This window comes from Peromyscus leucopus, chromosome 19, assembly GCF_004664715.2.
Source record: "Peromyscus leucopus breed LL Stock chromosome 19, UCI_PerLeu_2.1, whole genome shotgun sequence".
NCBI lineage: Eukaryota > Metazoa > Chordata > Mammalia > Rodentia > Cricetidae > Peromyscus > Peromyscus leucopus.
In genome coordinates this window covers 10,381,896-10,400,849 of record NC_051079.1, presented here as the reverse complement: position 1 = coordinate 10,400,849, position 18,954 = coordinate 10,381,896, and the positions used below count along the sequence as shown (strand labels likewise).

The 18,954-nt window shown below is 41.3% G+C and overlaps 1 protein-coding gene across 1 annotated transcript in view; it reads right to left on the bottom strand.

Annotated features, from left to right (window-relative positions):
* Window positions 1-14,718: 14,718 nt before the first annotated feature.
* The window catches only part of Dsg1 (desmoglein 1), a 33,346-nt gene continuing 29,110 nt past the window's right edge, over window positions 14,719-18,954 (bottom strand). Inside the window, exon 15 of the mRNA XM_028886566.2 lies at window positions 14,719-17,785. Coding sequence (XP_028742399.1) covers window positions 16,706-17,785 — 1,080 coding nt within the window. The 3' untranslated portion in view covers window positions 14,719-16,705. The remainder of the gene's footprint in view (window positions 17,786-18,954) is intronic.

Here is an 18,954-nt window from a genome sequence, read left to right as displayed (position 1 = left end):
CAATGGTTTTAGACCTGAGGCAGGGAAGGTGGTTTTCATTAGCCTGGACCTGGGAGATGGACAAACACAAACAGCCTTGTCTTTGTGTTGACCCAGAGTGGTTGCTGTGACGATGTGTCTGATGGGTCACCTACAGGACTGAAGATAAACATTCTGTGCCCTCATTAAAGCTAATTTATGTATGGTGACAAAGGACCAGCCACCAGGTGATTTAGTAAGTGTTAGAAATCATGGAGGTTAAATGTTAGTTTCCCGAAGAGTCATGTTAATACCATAAGGATGATGCTAGTTTGCACCCTAAAATCATACATGCACCCTAACTGAGGTGCCCTGCTGATTTTCTTTGTGTGTAGGATGTATTCCAAACACATAGACACAGAACAGCTTGGCTTCTGGTTGTGTATTAATTAAAGTGTACCGCTTACATATTCACTACATACTTAGACTGAAAATGGCCTCTTCATTGGCTTCTGAATTCCCGATTTTGACAGAGGTACCTGTACATGTTATTATCACTTAGATGTCACTCTGCCTTGCTCAAGGCCATTGGCTGTGCCCTTCCTGCGGCAAAGCTGTACTGAGTATATTGTTCACCTTTGATATGTAAGCTCTGTATCTGGCCAACTCAAATACAGGATCTGGGCAACTCAGTCTGGGAAAGAAATCAAGGACTAAGAGGATCTAAAGTAGGTATGGCCTTTGAGATGTATTTCTTAGGTAATGTGGAAAAAAATGAAGATGTCTTGTCCTCTAGTCTACTGAATTCAAATCTGGAATGAGCCGAAGAATTACTTAGTTGTTACACGCTCCTGAGGTAATTTTGAGTTTGTTGGCTGAAGTTAAGAACTTTTGACTCAAGGGCCAATGAGATAGTTTAGTGGGTAAATGTGCCTGCCTCCAGCCTGACAACTTGAATTTCATCTTGTGGTGGGTTGGATGAGAAGGTCCCCTGCACGATTGGGTATTTGAACACTTGGCCCGCAGCTGTTGACCCTCTTTGGGAGGTGGTGCAGCTTTGCTGGAGGGAGAATGTCACTGGGGCAGGCTTTGAGAGTTCATAGCCTAATCCCACTTCCGTTTTGCTCTGTCTGTTTCATGATTGGTATTAAGAAAATGACTGCTCAGATTCTTGTTCTGACTGTTTCCTGACACACCTCTCTAGTTGTGGACTGGACTTTGTAGCTCTAAGCCCAGGTAAATTCTTTCTTCCATAAGTTGCTTTTGATCATGGTATATTATTATAGCAACCGAAATACATCTTCAGGATCCATATGGTGGAAGGACAGAACTCATTCTTGAAGTTTTCTTCTGACCTCCTCAATACTCCATGCATATGTGTGCCCATTCCTGTATGCCTATACACAAAGTAAACTATGTATGATAAGAATATTTAAAAAGAACTGTTGATTCAGAGTTATTATCTTATTCTATGGATGGACCAGAGAAAGAGGATGTGATATAAATAAGAGCCTCATTTTTTTCTTTAAAAATATTATTTGTTTATTTAATGTGTGTGTGTGTGTGTGTGTGTGTGTGTGTGTGTGTATACACCCATGTGTGTGGTAGCATCCCTATGTGCCATAGTGTACATGTGGAACACAGGATAACTTGTGGGAGTTGATTCTGGCTTTCTCTCTACTGTGTGGATCCTGCTGGGTTGAGCTTAGATTATCAGGCCTGGTAGATTAATATTGTTACCCACTGAGCCATCTTGCTAGTCTGTGAACAGTTTTTTTCTGGTGTAATTTAATGTCTTTTCATGGAGGAGGGGAATATTAACCATTATTTATTTTTATATGGGAGGGTTACTTCCTTTCCCCTTTAGTCCATCTGGTTAATGATATAATTAATGCTAATTTATAAACATGCCAACTTACTAGAAAAAGTACAGGTGACATCTTTCAGGAGTCTGACCTTCTATATTCCCTCCCCTGCTAATCAATGATGTGGAAGCAGGTTTCCAGAATCAGGTAATTTTATAGCTGGATGTCCCTATATTATGAAAGATTATGTTACCTTTGGAGAATACTAATTTCTTGTCTCAGTTCATTCATATTGCTAAGACAAAAAGCCAGAGACTGGTGAGCTTATGCACATTTGCTTCTTATAGCACGGAAGGCTTAGAGGTCTAAGACCAAAGCACTGGGAGATCCTGTGTATGTCAAGGGCTTGCTTCCTGCCTCATAGGTGACACCTTGGTGTTCACTTTCATGGTGGAAGAGGTGATGTCCTTCTTTGGGTATGTTTTTGACAGAGTAATAATCCTGTTTGTGAAGGCTCTGTACTAAGTCTTCATCATTTCTTGAAGGTCCCACTCCTAATGTTGACACCTCAGCTTTAGGATTATACTAGTTACTTTGAGGGATGGAAGGTTTAATTCAGCTTACAATGCGAGGGGATGCTGTCCATTACAGTGAAGACATCATGGCAGCAGGTACTTGACTGGTTCATTACATCTCATCCACAGTCAAGATGCAGAGAGAGAGATGAATGCTGATGCTCAGCATTTTTTTATTCAGTTCTGGACTCCAGCCCATGGAATGGTGGAGCCCATAGTCAAGGTGGCTCTCCCCACCTTAGTTAACTTGCCCTAGTAATCTCTCATCAGATACCCAGAGGCTTTTGTCTCCTTGTGATTTTAGAACCTGGCAAGTTGACAATCAATGTGAACCATAACAAAGGTTTCAACGTACTGGTTTGGAGGTATGCAGGCAATCAGCACGGATTCTGAAATACAGCTAGAAATGGAGTAGCGCTACCAGGCATGTTCACAGGTTGCACATGGCTGAGTATCACTACAAATGTGGCCCGACTTACAACTCCAAACTTACTTGAAACATCGTGAGGTTTTGTGCATGTGTTACTTTTTAAATTAGATCACAGGATCCTTGAGCTTGAACTTTGCTTTGCCTTTTGAGACAAGGTCTTACTATGTAGCTTTGGCTAGTTTGGAACTTGCTAAGTAGACCAGGCTGGCCTTGAACTTGTGGGAATCCTACACTTTTACCTCCCAAATGCTGAGCTTGCAGGTGTGAGCCACTGTACCTGGCTTCAAGGATTTGTAGATGACAGTGTCAAAAGGCTCTGGTACGAAGCTGCAAAGATGGCTCAGTAGTTAATGCTTGCTTGGATACCGGGGGGCCTGGAGTTGGGATCTGTGCATCCACGTAACTACTAGAAATCCACAAATTCCTGTAACTCCAGCTCCTGCAGATCTGATGCCCTCTTCTGGCTTCCACAAGCGAGAATGATGTATTATCTACTGTGCATATATACACCCACATAGACTCACATACATATAAATAAAAATTTAAAAACCAAGAATTTGACTTAAAACAAAAAAAGATTGGACATACCTGGGAGACCTTCCTGCTTTGGATGTAGATTTTACCAGATTTATCAGACATTCTTATGGTGATATTTCATTTGTACTGAAATGTGATTTTATTTGTATGTTAATAAATAAAGTTGCTTGGGGGTCAGAACTAATAGCAAGCCATAGCAGAAGTCTGGCAGTGGTAGCACACGTCCTTAATCCTGATCACATGACAGGCAGATCTCTGTGTGTTCAAGGATACCACCAGCATGGAGACACATGCCTTTAATCTCAATACCATCCATAGAAGATCTGGAGGTCTGTATAGATGGGCAGTGATGAGGAGATCATGTGGTTGGGTTTACAACCAATGAGAAGGCAGAACAGAAAGTCTATAAGAAGACAGTGACACAGGAAGGAGGTCTCTTGCGGAGGGAAGGACAGGAGCGCCAGTGAAGGGTAAGGTTTTTAGCACTTAGCTATTACTCTGATCTCTTGGGCTTTCATCTCCGCATTGGCTCTGTGTTTCTTATTTAACAAGACGGTTACATCTATACATTCTTTGTGTTATATGCATATATGATTAGAGGAATTAGTTACCACCCTCAAATTCCTTTAGGAGAAGGATTAGTTTCCACTCTTACTCTGAATGCTATTTTTATTTGAGCTTCTGGAGCCTCGTAGAATAAAATGCATGGACTCTGCCCTACACCTTCATTTGTCAGTATTACCAGGTCTTGTTACATAGGAGTTACAATGTATTTACATTTTTAAAGCCTATCTCAATTGTGGATTCCATTTTTTGACGGTTATCAAATTAGATCCTTATCTGAGGTTAAGCTAAATATGCTGTGCCAGCATGATAGCATGTAATCTGGAACCACAGGACATTTAGATCTAGCTCCACTACTGCCACTCACATGCTGTGCACGCCCCACCCCCCACCGTGAGTTAATTAATTGCTCTTAATTATAAATTCCCTCTTCTATTTTTCTTTGGGGGTCAAATTAGATATATTTATGCAACAAAACTAGCATGCATTACATTCTCTTTAAGCAGTAATTCTTTTCAACTTTCTAGCACCTCTAATCTTCAACATATTTGATATTTGTTAAGATCTATGGCACTAGGCATAGATATAAGTTGTTTTTCTACACATTAATATATTTTGAATGCTATTAACTGAATATAGGTTTTATTTCTTATTTGTTATTTCCATTCATAGCATCTCCTTCCTGATAGTTTTCTCCTGTTACCTGAAATTGTATTCTGTTTTAATGTGTTTTTGGTGGAGGTGATGAACTTCTTTGGGTATGTTTTTTATCAGAGTAATAATCTCATTCATGAAGGCTTTTCAAGCACTTCACGTGTATCTTCCAAGGTTCTGGTCTCTTTTCCTTGCTTCAGAGAGAGAAGCTCGCAGGTGTCACAGTCCTCTGAGGAAAACTGACTCAGCCACAAGGGAGACACTCCTTCCCTTGCATTGCGTTCTCCCTGTGAAAGGTTCCCACAGGCTCACATTTGCCCTTTTGTTTATGTTGGAAGCATCTCATTTTGTTGGCAATGAAGTCTCAGCTCCAGGTGGTAAAAGATGCTGCACAAAGAAGGAGTTACTCTGTTAGTTAGTGTGGAATAACGCTGTCTGTGGATGAGAACCATGAAGTCCACATCTTCTCTGTAAAGGATGACCTCTGCTTGCCCTAGCAACCGAGGGGTCATTCTAAACATTGCCTATTTGTCATGAGTAGAGGAAAGATAGAGGGATATTTTGACATCCATCATTGCATAGGGATTGAGCAATGATAGCATTTTCCCCTTACAGAGGAAATGCTTCTTCTTTTTTTTTTTTCTCTTGCAATGAACAGCATATGGGAAGCTTCAGAAGTTTTTTATAGATTTGACCTCACCGATTAGGCAGTTTTTAATATATTGTTTGTTGTGTTTTGTAGTTTAAATGTCCTCCAAAAGCTTGTATACTGAAGGATTAGTTCCCAGATGGTGATGTGATTGACAGGTGATACAACCTGTAGGAGGTGGGTCTCATTCCCATAAGGAGAGGCCTGAGAGGGTGTACTGGGTGCCTGTGCCTTTCTGCCCGCTTCTTTGTTTTCAGACCACAGTGCAGTGAGCAGGTTCTACTCACTGTGTCTGCCATGATGTTCTGCCACACCACAGGCCAAAAGCAAGAGGGCTATGCAGCCATGTCCTGAAACCTCTGAGGCTGAGCAGCCTTCCTCTCTTAAGCTCACGTTCTCAGATACCTTGTCATCCCAATGGGAAGTGACCAGAGCCCTTCTTACTCTCTGCCTATGGATCTCACTGCATTCAGGGCATATTTCTATTTTACTGTGACTCTGTTTTGAACAAAATCACATACTTTACCCCATTTTGAGGGTTTTTTTTTAGAGGAGGAAGTCTTTTTCAGATAATTAGAAAATAACATTTTATTTTCATTTTTATTATCTTTTCAGTTGACTTATGGTTCAAAAAGACACTAGTTAGGTCAAATATTTCCAAATCTCATCTTTTCCCTGAAATATTTAAAACACTTGGCCAAGAACACATCTGCATTCTGACAAGGTTAAGATGTTTTGCCACTCAATTTGTAGAGACCTGATCACACTTAGGGACAATTCAGAGCAAGCAGCTGTCTCTGAAGGGATAGGAATTTGAGGGGCAGCGTGGTGTGGTCCAGGGCTCAGTTCTCACAGCAGACCCTCAGAGCAAGAATAGATTTCATGTAAATGTCACTTGCCCAAGGACCGCATAACTTCCTGAGATGCTGGGAGCTGTAGTTCTTGGAAAATAACAACAAAGTCACATGGGAAAGCAAAGTGGCGGCCTTTGATGATAGCTCTTTAACATAAGTTCCTGGGCCATTCAGCTGGAAGTTCCAGGGAGTGGTCCTGACCAAAGTCCTTCTAGGTCAGTATTTAATATTTAAATAAAGCTTGATTTAAATTAGGCTCAAAAGGGTGGACTGATTTTTCTCTGGTGAAGTTCAGGATTAACAATGTGAACAGCCAATAGCCAGCATTTATTCATATTTAGCAAGCAACTGTCAAGCTTCTATTTAACATGTTAATTTAAAAATTGTTGTATGTTAATTCAAAAATTGCTACTTAATTTTTTCGCACACACACATATATGTATCTTTGACGATGTAATTTTTTAGTGTGCCCCTTTTCTCCCTTTACAGTGTTTTATTTTATTTGCTTATGCTAAACAAACAAACTTAGAAATCTCATTACTAAGCACACCTGTGTTTTAAGACTCTGTCTTGTTTCATGTGAGACTATGGACTATAGATCTAACTCTGAGTTATTTCATTTCCTGTTTAATTTTTAATTGTACAGGGTTATATGAGGGCATTTCCATGCATGTATATAATATACTTTGAACATATTCTCCTCACGCTCTCTCAGTATCCTCTTTCTCCTTCCCTTTCTTATTAGTCAGTCTCCTTTTCTCCCCCAGTTAGCTTGTTTCACATCATCAGCACATCTATGACTCAACATGTCTCTACTGTCTAGGGCCCAGAAATGAGAGAAAACATGATATTTCTCTTTTTGAGACTGATGATTTATCTAACTTGATTACCTCCAGTTTCTTGCACACAGCATGATTTCATTCTTCTTCATGGAAGTTGTAAAAACTTCCACTGTATGTAAGAGCAACATTCTCTTTATCCAGTCCTCTGTTGTTGGGCATCTAGGTTGGTGCCATTACTTAGTTGTGAATAGTGCTGTATTAAACACCGATGTCCCTTTTAAGATAAGCTAGCTGTCTCATACAGAGCACACTGGCATGATGCTGTTAGCAATGTGTTGGAAGATGCTGAGGTCATGGCTGCAGTGATGACTTTGGTAAACCATTCGCCTTTGTTTCTGGCAATAAACAGATTCCCAAACATCCGTCTACCCAGGTCATTTCATAATAAGCAGTCATGCATGAGAGAAGAGTGAGTGAGTGCCTGAGCTCTCAGCAGGGGCAAGCATCTAATTGATGTATAAACCCACCAATGTTAGTGACAAGGGGGCCTTTACACCATCTGTCTTTGTTACTCAATGCACCAATATGTTGGCTCAGGTGTCATCTTTATTTATAGAGGAATGCCCAAGCAAGTCCTGTCCCATCAAAAAAATTCAGAGAGTAGGTGCACAGATGACTGACAGGTCTTTATGAAATGCTCTCCATATTTTGCTCATATCCACCTATCCAAAGAGTTAGCATATGTATTTCTTTACTTCAGTGATGCCCGAGTTGCTTTACCCACCTAGGTGGCAGGTGGCCTAGGTTATTAACTGGAAGCAGTCGGCATGTATAAATGTTCAACCTCCCTTACTCGTTGTGTGCTTACTTCTGCAGTGAACACAAAATTCACTGGCTTCCAGTTGTTTGTCAGGCAGACCGAACTTCACTTTGGTTGCCTGTGGTAGCAACCGGTGTTGTCTTGTGGCTTTTGTCAGCTGCCTTCCCTTTCCTTTCTCTTTTCATGTCTGTCAGTGATTTCACTAACTTTTCCCAAAATTATCCCTGTTGTAGAATATTAGTTTAAGATGTGCTGCATTTGTGTATGAAAAGATGTGCTGCATTCTTTTCTATTGCATTTGTTTAACTCTGTGAAGCTGTGTTACTTTGCCTGCCTAAAACACCTGATTGGCCTAATAAAGAGCTGAACGGCCAATAGCGAGGCAGAAAAGAGAAATGGGTGGGGCTGGCAGGCAGAGCAAATAAATAGGAGAAGAACATTAGAGGGATCAGAAGGAGGAGCAAAAGATCAAGGAGCAAGAGAACAAGGAGAGAACACCAGGGGCCAGCCACCTAGCCACACAGCCAGCCATGATGTAAGAGTGAAAGTAAGATATACAGAAGTAAGAAAAGGAAAAAGCCCAGAGGCAAAGTAGATGGAATAATTTAAGTCAAGCTGACGAGAAATAAGCCAAGCTAAGACCAGGCATTCATAAAAAAGAGTAAGCCTCCGTCTATTTATTTGGGAGTTGGGTGGCGAGCCCCTCGAAGAACAAAGAGTAGAAACAACCAACTACACACCCCAAATTCTGTTCTGTGATCCAATTATGTATAAACCTAAAATTAGATCACAGCCAGAATAGGCCAGAGACACCTAGGCCTGCAATTAATCAGGGGGTTTGTCTGAAAGTAATATCTCACAGGTTGCATAAGACGTTTTCCTTTGAAAAAAGGTGACATTTACATTCTGGGTCAAACCACATGTGAGTTTTGGTGAGAACAGAGTCTGATATTCTGATGTTCTGGGGGCAGAATTTCTTTCGCCTGGGTTTTGTTTAAAAGAGTTTGAAAGAGCCAGGTGGTGGTGCACACCTTTAATCCCAGCACTCAGGAGGCAGAGCCAGGTGGATCTCTGTGAATTTGAGGCCAGCCTGGTCTACAGAATGAGATCCAGGACAGTCACTAAAACTACACAGAGAAACCCTGTCTCGGAAAAAAAAAAAGAGAGAGTCTGAAAGAAGGGATAACACCAGGAAACAGGTGCGCAGGCAGGGCATGCAGACTGGAGTGTGCAGACTGGGTGCCACAAAGTCAGTCTCTCCTACACTGTCAGAATTTGTCTTATTTGAACTCAGGCACCACGTACGTAGCAAGAAAATGGCACCATTAAAGGCATACACCACCACACTTGGCATTTCCATACTTTTTGATCAATGTAATAATGTTATTATTCTCAACGTTTTCTCAAGGCAATACACAATGAAATTTAAATTTAACTGGCTGACTTGAAGTTTGTCCTCACTCTTTTCTCAGACATTTTTTTTCTGGTAATCACATAAGACTTAACCTTTGTTTCTCATTTTCCCAAGGGGGAAAAAAACACAAAGCTTCCCTAGATGCTGTTTGAGAACCCACCTCAGAAGCCACCGACACCAGTGTCTCCAAAGATACTGAACCCTTACTCTTTCTTGAGAAATACCGATACCCTCTTGAACTCTGACTCTCCTTTGAGGAGCCCCTCCTCCTTGGATCTTGGATTTCTCTTCCTCCTCTTCTGAGCATCTCTTCTTTTAGCCCCCATTTTGAAACCTGTTGGAAAGTCTTCTATTGAACTCCAACTCTCCTTCATCCGGGCTCATCCTGAAATTTTCTGCTGAGGCAAAACCAAGACTCTTGCTTCTGTTGGTGGAGATCTTAGAAAAGCCCTGCTAGGCACTGCAGGAGGCAGCATGGAGCAGAGTTTCTGCCGCCACCAACGCTGACATTACTGTGGGCTTGTCCATCATCTATGTGAAGCATTGTTGGTGTGTCTCCTCAATGACTGCTCTAGCATGTTTTTTTTGCTTGCGCATCTTTGTTTTCTGGCCAGAGACTCATGTAATGTTTAATGAACACCACTGACACCAGAAAGAGAAATCCCTCAGGGCTATCCATACCCTACTCCCGAGCCAAATGAAACAATACACAGATTGTCCTGAAGGGCGTCATTATAAGGACACTTCCACCAATATTCTAAACTACCCTTTTGAATTCAAGAGGGCAACTTGAGACCCTTTTGAAGCAAACTGACTTGGAGTGACACCCAGAGGAACCAATTTTATTAAATAGCACATTCTGGATCCAAAACACATTTTGTCTCTAAAAAGAACTCCTTCAGCTGCTGGCAATAGCCTGTGGAGGAAAGCTGCCGGCACAGAATGGAGCCCGCTCCTACACAGAGGCTACGCGTGCTGTTGGAGGCAGAGCTGAAAGGGAGGAGCTACTCATGCCCTTTGGAGCCCAGATGATTCCATCATGAGCTCCAAATACTAGACAGGCAGGTAGATACTGGATAGGTGGATAAATACTAGACAGGTGGGTAGATGAAGGGCAGGGAAGTAGATACTAGATGTGCAGATCCAGGATTTGGTATTTGCTCTGCTGTGTTTCAGTCTTGCTTTTGGTCCAATCTCTCCTTGCTGTCTCTCTACTTCTCCTTTTTTTGGAACTAGAATTTTCACTCTGGGCCATTGTGTATTGACAATATGTAACTTGTGTTTTGACTTTACAATGGCACACACTTACGGGGTTGCCTTGAGAATGGAGTGGTGGACTGCTTGCTTACCATGCAGAAAGCCCTGGGTTCAGTCCCCAGCCCCCAGAAATTTAGTATAATGGACACACCTGTAATCCCAGCATGTTGCATGTGGAAGGAGGAGGATCAAAAGTTCAAAGTCATCCATAGCTACACAGCAAATCCAGGGGAGCCTTGGGGTGGATGAGAGATTGTGTTGGACTTTTGAGCAATGTCAGGGCTGTTACAGACTCTGTGGGCTTTTGTGGAACTGTAAATGCAATGAAAAGCCTGTTGCCAAGAGGCCACAGACCCCAGTGGAAAAGCTGCTGTTGTTTTACTAAATGGACACAATGGAGTTATTCTCTATATAACTATGTTTACATCCAGAGGTTAGTGCCGTGTTCGCTTTGGTGAGAGAATCTCTTCTCCGAGTGGTCAGTGGTGACTGCCGAGATTCCTAGCTGGTCAAAGTACTGGGAATAAGGGACTGGTGGAGTCTTAGTCATAAATGGGATACCTGTATCATTTCCTTGGAGCTCAGGGAGTATCACAGAAGAGATGGAAGGAATGTAAGACCTGGAGGGGTTGGGGTTGGGGTTGGGGTGGGGGAGTGGTATAGAAATGACTTCCAGACACAACATAGCCATTGAACTCTTGAACTCACAGCAGCTGTGATTACATTGACAAGATCTAGACAAGATGGGGCCTGTTGACAGTCTGTCATGGAAGAGGGAGGGCTCATGAGGTCCCCTCCCCCCTAAGGATTTATATACACTTAATAGTTGATGGGAGAGGTGGAGTGTTTTCTTTAGTGGTGTAGTCACGGGTAAAGTGACCACGCTCCTGTAAACAAACCTCACCTATGCTCATGTAGCCAACCCTAACGAAACACACTGGAACACACACACACACACACACACACACAGACACACAGAGACACATACACAGACACACACAGATAAACACACAGACACATACACAGACATACACACAGACACATGCACGCACACACACACAGACACACACACAAACAGAGACACACACACATACACACAGAGACACAAACACACACACAGACACACACATGCACACACACAGATAAACACACAGACACATACACAGACATACACACAGACACATGCACGCACACACACACACAGACACACAAGTACACACACAGACACAGACACACACAGATACACACAGGCACACATACAGACACACACAGGCAAACACACAGGCACAAATACAGACACACACAGGCACACAGACACATACACACACAGATACAGACACACAGCTAGAGGAGAGGAGGAAGGAGATTGCTGAGAGTGGGATTGGAGCTAGAGAGGGAAATTGGAGGAGGGTTAAATATGATTGAAAACACTATACATATGTATGAAAATACCATAATGAAACCCATTCTTACATATAATTGGTATATTTTAATAAGAGACATAAAAAGTCAGCCCAAACACACAGATAAGGAAGACTACAGAGACTCTGGAGGCTGCAATGAAGCATCCTCCACTATGAGCTGGCCACCAGTCTACTGGGCCAGGGGCAGAACGTCAAATGTCCCCCAAGATTTGCCATCTAGGGTAAAGCCTGATGACTGGTTTTGTCTCAGAAAACAATTTGAAGATGAGTTAGTATGAAGCAGAGCTGAAGTTTGTTAAAAGGCATTTTTAAACAGATTTAAGAATGTCAGTTCACAGACAGAGGGAAAGAATGAGCTATCCTCGAGAGGATGGCTCTCGGCTTCTCAGAGAAGAGCTGTGCTCCATGCTCTTTACAACAGTAATAGGCAGGATTTGGGTCCTTTGTGAAGTTATTGTCTTAAATGGTTGCTAAGGAATTTCAATGAAATCAGCAGGTGGTTCCTGGGGGGCCACCTCATAGGCTTCCAAATGCTGAGGTGAAAGTGTAGATGGCAGAGTTGCAGAAAGCTAGGGTACCTTCACTGTCCACAAAGCTAATAATCTCATTAGTGAGACTCCCAGAAAATGCCAGGGCTTGAGGGGAGGGTGTCAAATGCACTGGCCTTAAGAGTGGGCTATTGCTGCTTCAGACTTCTTGTTTACAGAAATATGTCCTATAAGAGAAACACTGTCCCTTAGAGAGTCTAAATGCAAGCCTTATTATGGCTTTCATCTGTTCTCCTGAGTGTGGCTGGCTTCCTGGTGATGCTGCTCTGTGTTGTCACTAGGCAGTATTGGGAAGGAGATGCCTACCAGTGGACACAGAAAGAAAGGAAGCTGAGCAAAGGAGAATGAAAACATACGTAAATATTGTGACAGTAAAATAATGATCTTCCTGAATGTGGAATTAAAATAATAACTGGATTTGTTACATTTTAATTATTTCTTCTAATCTAAAATCTCCCCAACTATATAATTCCAGAAAGACAATGGAGGCATATCAATCATTTTATTGTTGTAAACACAACTATTCAGAAATTACAAACTGTCTTAAAATAGTCAACAGATGATGAAGCAAGGAACTAGCAGCCCTATCATCCCCAAATGTTTAGAGTGAAAGAAAGCACTTTGTGTTAAAAGACTAAAAAAGGTGGATATGAGAAATCAAAATGCTTGGAAAACAGTATAAGACAAATACGTTAAAGAAAGTACACTTTGGTCATAAAACGTTTATGCAAATACAGTTAAATGGAAGGGAATATAGAGAATTAAACAATAAATTTTTCATCACTTTAAATTATTTTGTGGATGGCAGGATGATCTACTCAAGCTTTGTCCTAACAAAAACTGAGTAATGTGCCGAGTGGTGATGGCACATGCTTTTAATCCCAGCACTCCAGAGGCAGAGCAAGGTGGATCTCTGTGAGTTCTAGGCCAGCCTGGTCTACAAAGCAAGACCCAAGACAGGCCCCAAAACTACACAGAGAAACCCTATGTCAAAACAAAACAAAGCAAAAAAAAAAAACAAAAACAAAAAAATTAAAAAAAAAAAAACAAAGCTCCAAACTAAACCAATTAAACAAACAAACAAACAAACAAAAAAAACCTGAGTAATCTGGAGGCAGAGGGCAGATTGACTTGCATGGGTATGAGAGCTATATTATGAATACCCCAGGGCAATATGTGCTGGAGCCTAAAACACCAGGACTATCCCACAGGCTAGGGCTTATTTTGCACATGGGAAAGCGTGCTAAGCACTTGGGAGTTTACTTGGATTTTCAGTGTCTTTCTAAAGAGACTATAATGTTTTTAAGGCTCCATTAAAGTCATGCAAAATGTATCTTAGCTGTTAACAAAATCTTGGCATGAATTCAGAAGTAAATGGTGTAACTGAAAGCATCTATTTAATATAGAAGTGTGATTTTTGAAGATGCATAATTAAAATTCTGTTAGCACATTACACTGAGTGAAATAGAACACTGCAATCTTTATACATAATGCTGAACAGATGTCCAGATGAACTTATATCAAGAATTCTCAAAGAAAAATACTTTTTCTGCAAAATTTTCTGGGCAAATGTAGTGCGCCCCACAACACTCATGGAGGTAAACAGCACACAGTAGACATTTCTGGAGTTGTATGTCAAAATCAGTCATGAGTGTCATTTGGTTCATATTCAACAATAAAGAATTTGTGACACATCTTTCTCTGTCCCTAGGGACTACCTTTTCAGAAAGCCAGATGTTGTATTGTGGTTTATTTTTAAGCCACACACAAATAACACTACGTTGCTATTTATTTCTTTTTCCTTTGGTTGAAATTATGTGAGTTTAAGATTGAGCCTAATTTATGAATCTAAAATCTAGCCATTTATTTGTGAAAAGATTCTACCTCTCTCCTATATCTGTGAAATAACACCTGTAATTCAGATTAAATCACTGAAAGAGAGGAGCAAAGTCCTGCCCAAAGGTCATTCATGAGCAACTACCTTTCAATGATGCAATGATTTTTTAAAAAGTGTTATAGGATGCAGGACTAAACAATATACTACTGTAAAATCCTGAAATGGTTTGATCTGGAGTTACTTTTCCTAGGAAGATGGGAGACAAGTTCTCCATTTAAAATTTTATTTTCCCAGGCCTTATATAACTGATGAGTGCTAATTGCATTTATTAAAGATGGTCTTATTGTCACTTGTTAGACAACCCCCCAAAATCTTTGGAATTCATCATGTATCTAAGTAAAGATACAAGATATAGTACACTACCTTCTGTAGCCAGAGATCTTTCCTTTGGATGAAGTAAGAAGTAAAATTACATTATTTCTATCTGTTCAAACTTCCAAACCAATGCATCTTCAAGTATATTTCAACAAATACCTTCTGAGTTTATTTCTAAAAAATTACATATCTTCAGTGCATTACTATAAATGTTAAAACAAAATAAGAGAAAAACTCCCTTTGAGTGACTTTATTTACACCTCTGCATTTTGGCATGCTATAAGTTAGCAAAATTTTACATGTTCTATAGAGTTAAAATTAGACATATTATGGCTTTTAAGACATTCACTGCATCTGCTCTTATGCAGAACAAAGCACTCTTGCTGCGCTAATCAATCACTCCTAGATCTTTGACAAGTGCTGGGAGTTGTATGAGGATGCTAGGATTCTGTACCAACCTGAGAAATGGGTAGTGAGGGGAAAAGGAAATCTTTAAAGGCTTTATATAATTCACAACACCAGGGCTAGTATTTTCTCTGTTTTTATTTTGCCATGTCCCATTTCACTTTACTGCGCTTATTTTAACTTTGAATTTAAAAACAAGAAAAGATTCCTCTACCTTGTAATATAGAAAATGCACCTGTCTCTTAGAAGGCTTTGATTTTTCTGAGAGATTTTAAATCAGGTAACACCATATGGCAAACAGAAACAACACATCATAAATAGCACATTACTAAATTTCAAAGCTAGAAAAATGTATCATACTATAACTTGTAAACTGTCAGAACACTTAGAAGCCAGGAGATTATTGACAAATCAAATGAAGAACTTCAAAGTTATATGCATGAAAAATTTTAGTTGGTGGATGGGTTTGTCTGGTAACTATTTCATTCTTTCCAAAGTAACATCAATTCTGGTAAAGGGTCCTGGTCAATCACTTCCAATTGACAGTGGAGGGCCATCAAAGGAAAACACTGAACTCAATTATATCTAATAGTTTGCAATTCCTTTACTGAACAAACAATTCTTTTCTAACATTCCCCACTCAAGACAGTTTTCATGTTCTAAAAACAGGGGTTTCCCCCCTCAGATCCCTTAAAAAATTACCCCAAAGCTTAGCCATACTGCAGGTACCCCTCCCACCCCGCCCCACAGCTCAGCATAAGCAAACTATATTATCTTTGGAATTATGCACTAAAGACCTGCATAGGATTGAGTGTCACTTACTGCTTAGACTGAAGATATAATACTGCCCCTTCTGTGTACTTAGGAGGTAATTTAACACTGGTGAGGGCAGCCACATCATGGTCACTTGCTTTAGTCTAATGTAAACTTGGCAACTTTCCTTTATTATTAATTCATGACTACAGTGGTAAAGAGAAAAATGAGCATTGTGCTCTATATCCTCCCCAGTAAGCAAGATTCTTCATAACCATACTTATGAAACACAACCGGAACCTGCAAAGTCCTTGACCCCACAGGCTTACCTGAAACTCCAGCTTGAGATCAGGCTCAGTTTGTGCCGAACAAGTCTCACTCTATTGTTCCTGTCTGTGGGTTTCCTCCTAGGACATATTTCTTAATTTGAAAATTATTCCATTAAGTGCAGTTTGGATGTAGTCAAGGTGAGAATAACTGGAGTCTGATAGACTTAACTATGTAGTTAGAATTTCATTAGCCTTGGCCTGAATCTGGGGGAGGGTTTTTAATTTGTATTGCCTGTGAAACAGACAAAGTGTATGTGAAGAAAATGTCAGATTTTCCTCACCTCAGTGAGCACAAGCAACACATTGAAATCTTTTTGGTTAATTTGGTTAATTTGAACATCAAGAAGAATTCTTCCATTTCCCATTTAAAGCCAATGCTTCTCATAACCACATTTTATTTATTCAACATGCTGGTGATAGCCTACAGGGCACACAGATTAAACAAATAAACAAGCAAAAACCAACCCTGTAGACCACATAGCCACAAATAAGACTGTGCCTCACGTTCACCGTCATTATTTCATTAGTGTTAACGCAAGAAAAGGTTTACCAATGCTAGGCAGCGCTCCCGCCTTGTGATGTTGCCATTTGTTATTCTCACTGTGGCTCCTCACCTTACTCTCCAGGTCTCCTCTAACCTGCTCTGCATCATAAATTGTACTGTTAGATTTGGGGGGCAGGCGTCGAATGTAAATCACAGTGATTGATGATGGTGAACAGTACTCTGGGACCTGACTACTTGGTATACTGTACCGTGCTATACTTCGTTATTCGACTTCGAGCCATGCTAGGGGAGGCAGAGCCAACTGTCTGGCTAAAGTGATGGTCAGAAGAACTCCTCATGTGGCCGATAGTGGCTGTCCCACCCATGCCGCTCAGGCCCCCGCCTCCACTAAAGCCGCTCAGCCCAGTGCCACCGCCAGCCCCACTCAGACCTCCGCCACCAGCACCCATGGTTGTGCTCACCAGGCCGCCGCTGCCTATGCCTCCAATGCCACCACCTAGCCCAGCGGTGCCACTAATTCCACTTACACCACCCCCAGAAACCACCCTCTCTGTCACAATCACGTTGTGGGCATTTGATAACTCAGGGGACATGCTCAGGTTGCCCATCATGGTGGAAGTTGGTTGGATCACTCTTTCTGTCACAACCACATTTGAAGACTCTCTAGGGTTGGGAATGGTCAGAGAGGTGGGTAGACTTGAGCCTGGGGCTATTACCCTTTCTGTCACTATGACATTCGAGCCATCTCTTAAGTCGGGTATCTCTAACATCCCATGGAAATCAGCACCAGAGATGGGGCCCACCACCCTCTCCGTCACCACCACATTTGAAGCCTGTCGGTTATCATGAAAGTGGACAGAGGGCTTCAGAGTGCCAGAGGTGGCATATGACTCCATCACAGTGACATTACCATAGCCTAGAGGGTCAGGAATCTGCATAGGATGCTGTACACCAGGGCCAGAGGGGTAGGTGTTCTCAGAAATTACTGTGGTAGTGCCAAAATGTGGGGAGATGGGTGGGTGTCCACTAGGAAGGGGCTCTGTTTGCTGGGGGCACACTGGTTCAGTGCTCTGAGGAGGCCAAGAAGGCTCGGGACCTTGATATGAGTCTATATCTTTTCCCAGGCTGATGTCGGCCAACTTCTTAAACTTGGGCCCCAAGGTATCCAGGAAGCTCTCATCTAAATCTTCTCCAATGAAGCTGCAACAGCCCACGGAGCCTGCAGGGGAACCTACACCTTCAATGTCATAGATGAGCAAACAGTCGTTGGATGGGCGTCCTTCATCTTCATCTGCATAAGCATAGGCTTTCTGAATTTGTACAGGAAAGAGAAAAATAAAACAAACAGTAACAACTTTTTTTTAGAGCTGAATGTATCTAAATTCTAATATTCACTAGAATTACTTTAAACATGATTTCATAGGTGCTTGAAAGAATTCAGTTCAAAGTTATTTTAGCTATGATTACAGTACATTTTGATCTTTAAAATTTTCTTTAGATGAACTTGCTTAAAATAGTGCAATTTGAACACAAAAATCACATACAAAAATTCAATGTCTATTTTGTTACTAATTTAGAAGGAGGGAAGCAAAAATAGCATGCACAAAAAAGTTAGTGAGAGCCCGGCGGTGGTGGCGCACGCCTTTAATTTCAGCACTCAGGAGGCAGAGGCAGGTGGATCTCTGTGAGTTCGAGGCCAGCCTGGGCTACCAAGTGAGTTCCAGGAAAGGCGCGAAGCTACACAGAGAAACCCTGTCTCGAAAAAACCAAAAAAAAAAAAAAAAAAAAAAAAAAAAGTTAGTGAGAGGATCCATATTTGGTCCAAAGTGGGTATTTGACAGGTTCATGAAAGATTACGTTTTCTCTTACTTAGGCAAAGTGGTGCAGTGATTCTGGATACTAGTTTTGATATTTTTTTTTTTTTTTTTGTAAAACAGAACAATTTGATCCTGGATTCAGGTTTTATTTTGCCATATCATGTAAATAATTCATGGGTTGGAATTAAGAATAGTAGACACACGAACTAACAAATTTTTAGCAACAATAAATTTTATAAATTGTGTTAAAAAGAAAACACAACAAACGGAATAAACGTGGCCTCTGGATGAGAGAGTTCACTGCTAAAGCTTCTGGGAGGTGGCAATATATGAACCGAATCTTGAAAGGTGGGTAGAAATGTGTGAGAGAGGAGGGATGGGAAACACAAACAAACAACAACAACAACAACACACAGCATCACAGGGTGGACCAGAATAACCAGAGGTTTGAGGCGGGCAGTCAGCTGTGAATAAGGCAAGTGAGCTGATGCTGAGGGGTGGATGGAACTCTAAGGTGGCACCTGAACTGGGATTTAGGACTTCGTACTAGAGACAAAAGGGAGCCATCGGCAGTGTGGAGGGGTAAATTGCTCCCGGTCAGAGCTTCAGAAAAATTCAGCGACAAGCAGGGGCTGTTGGGCATGAAGACTAGATTGCTGTCG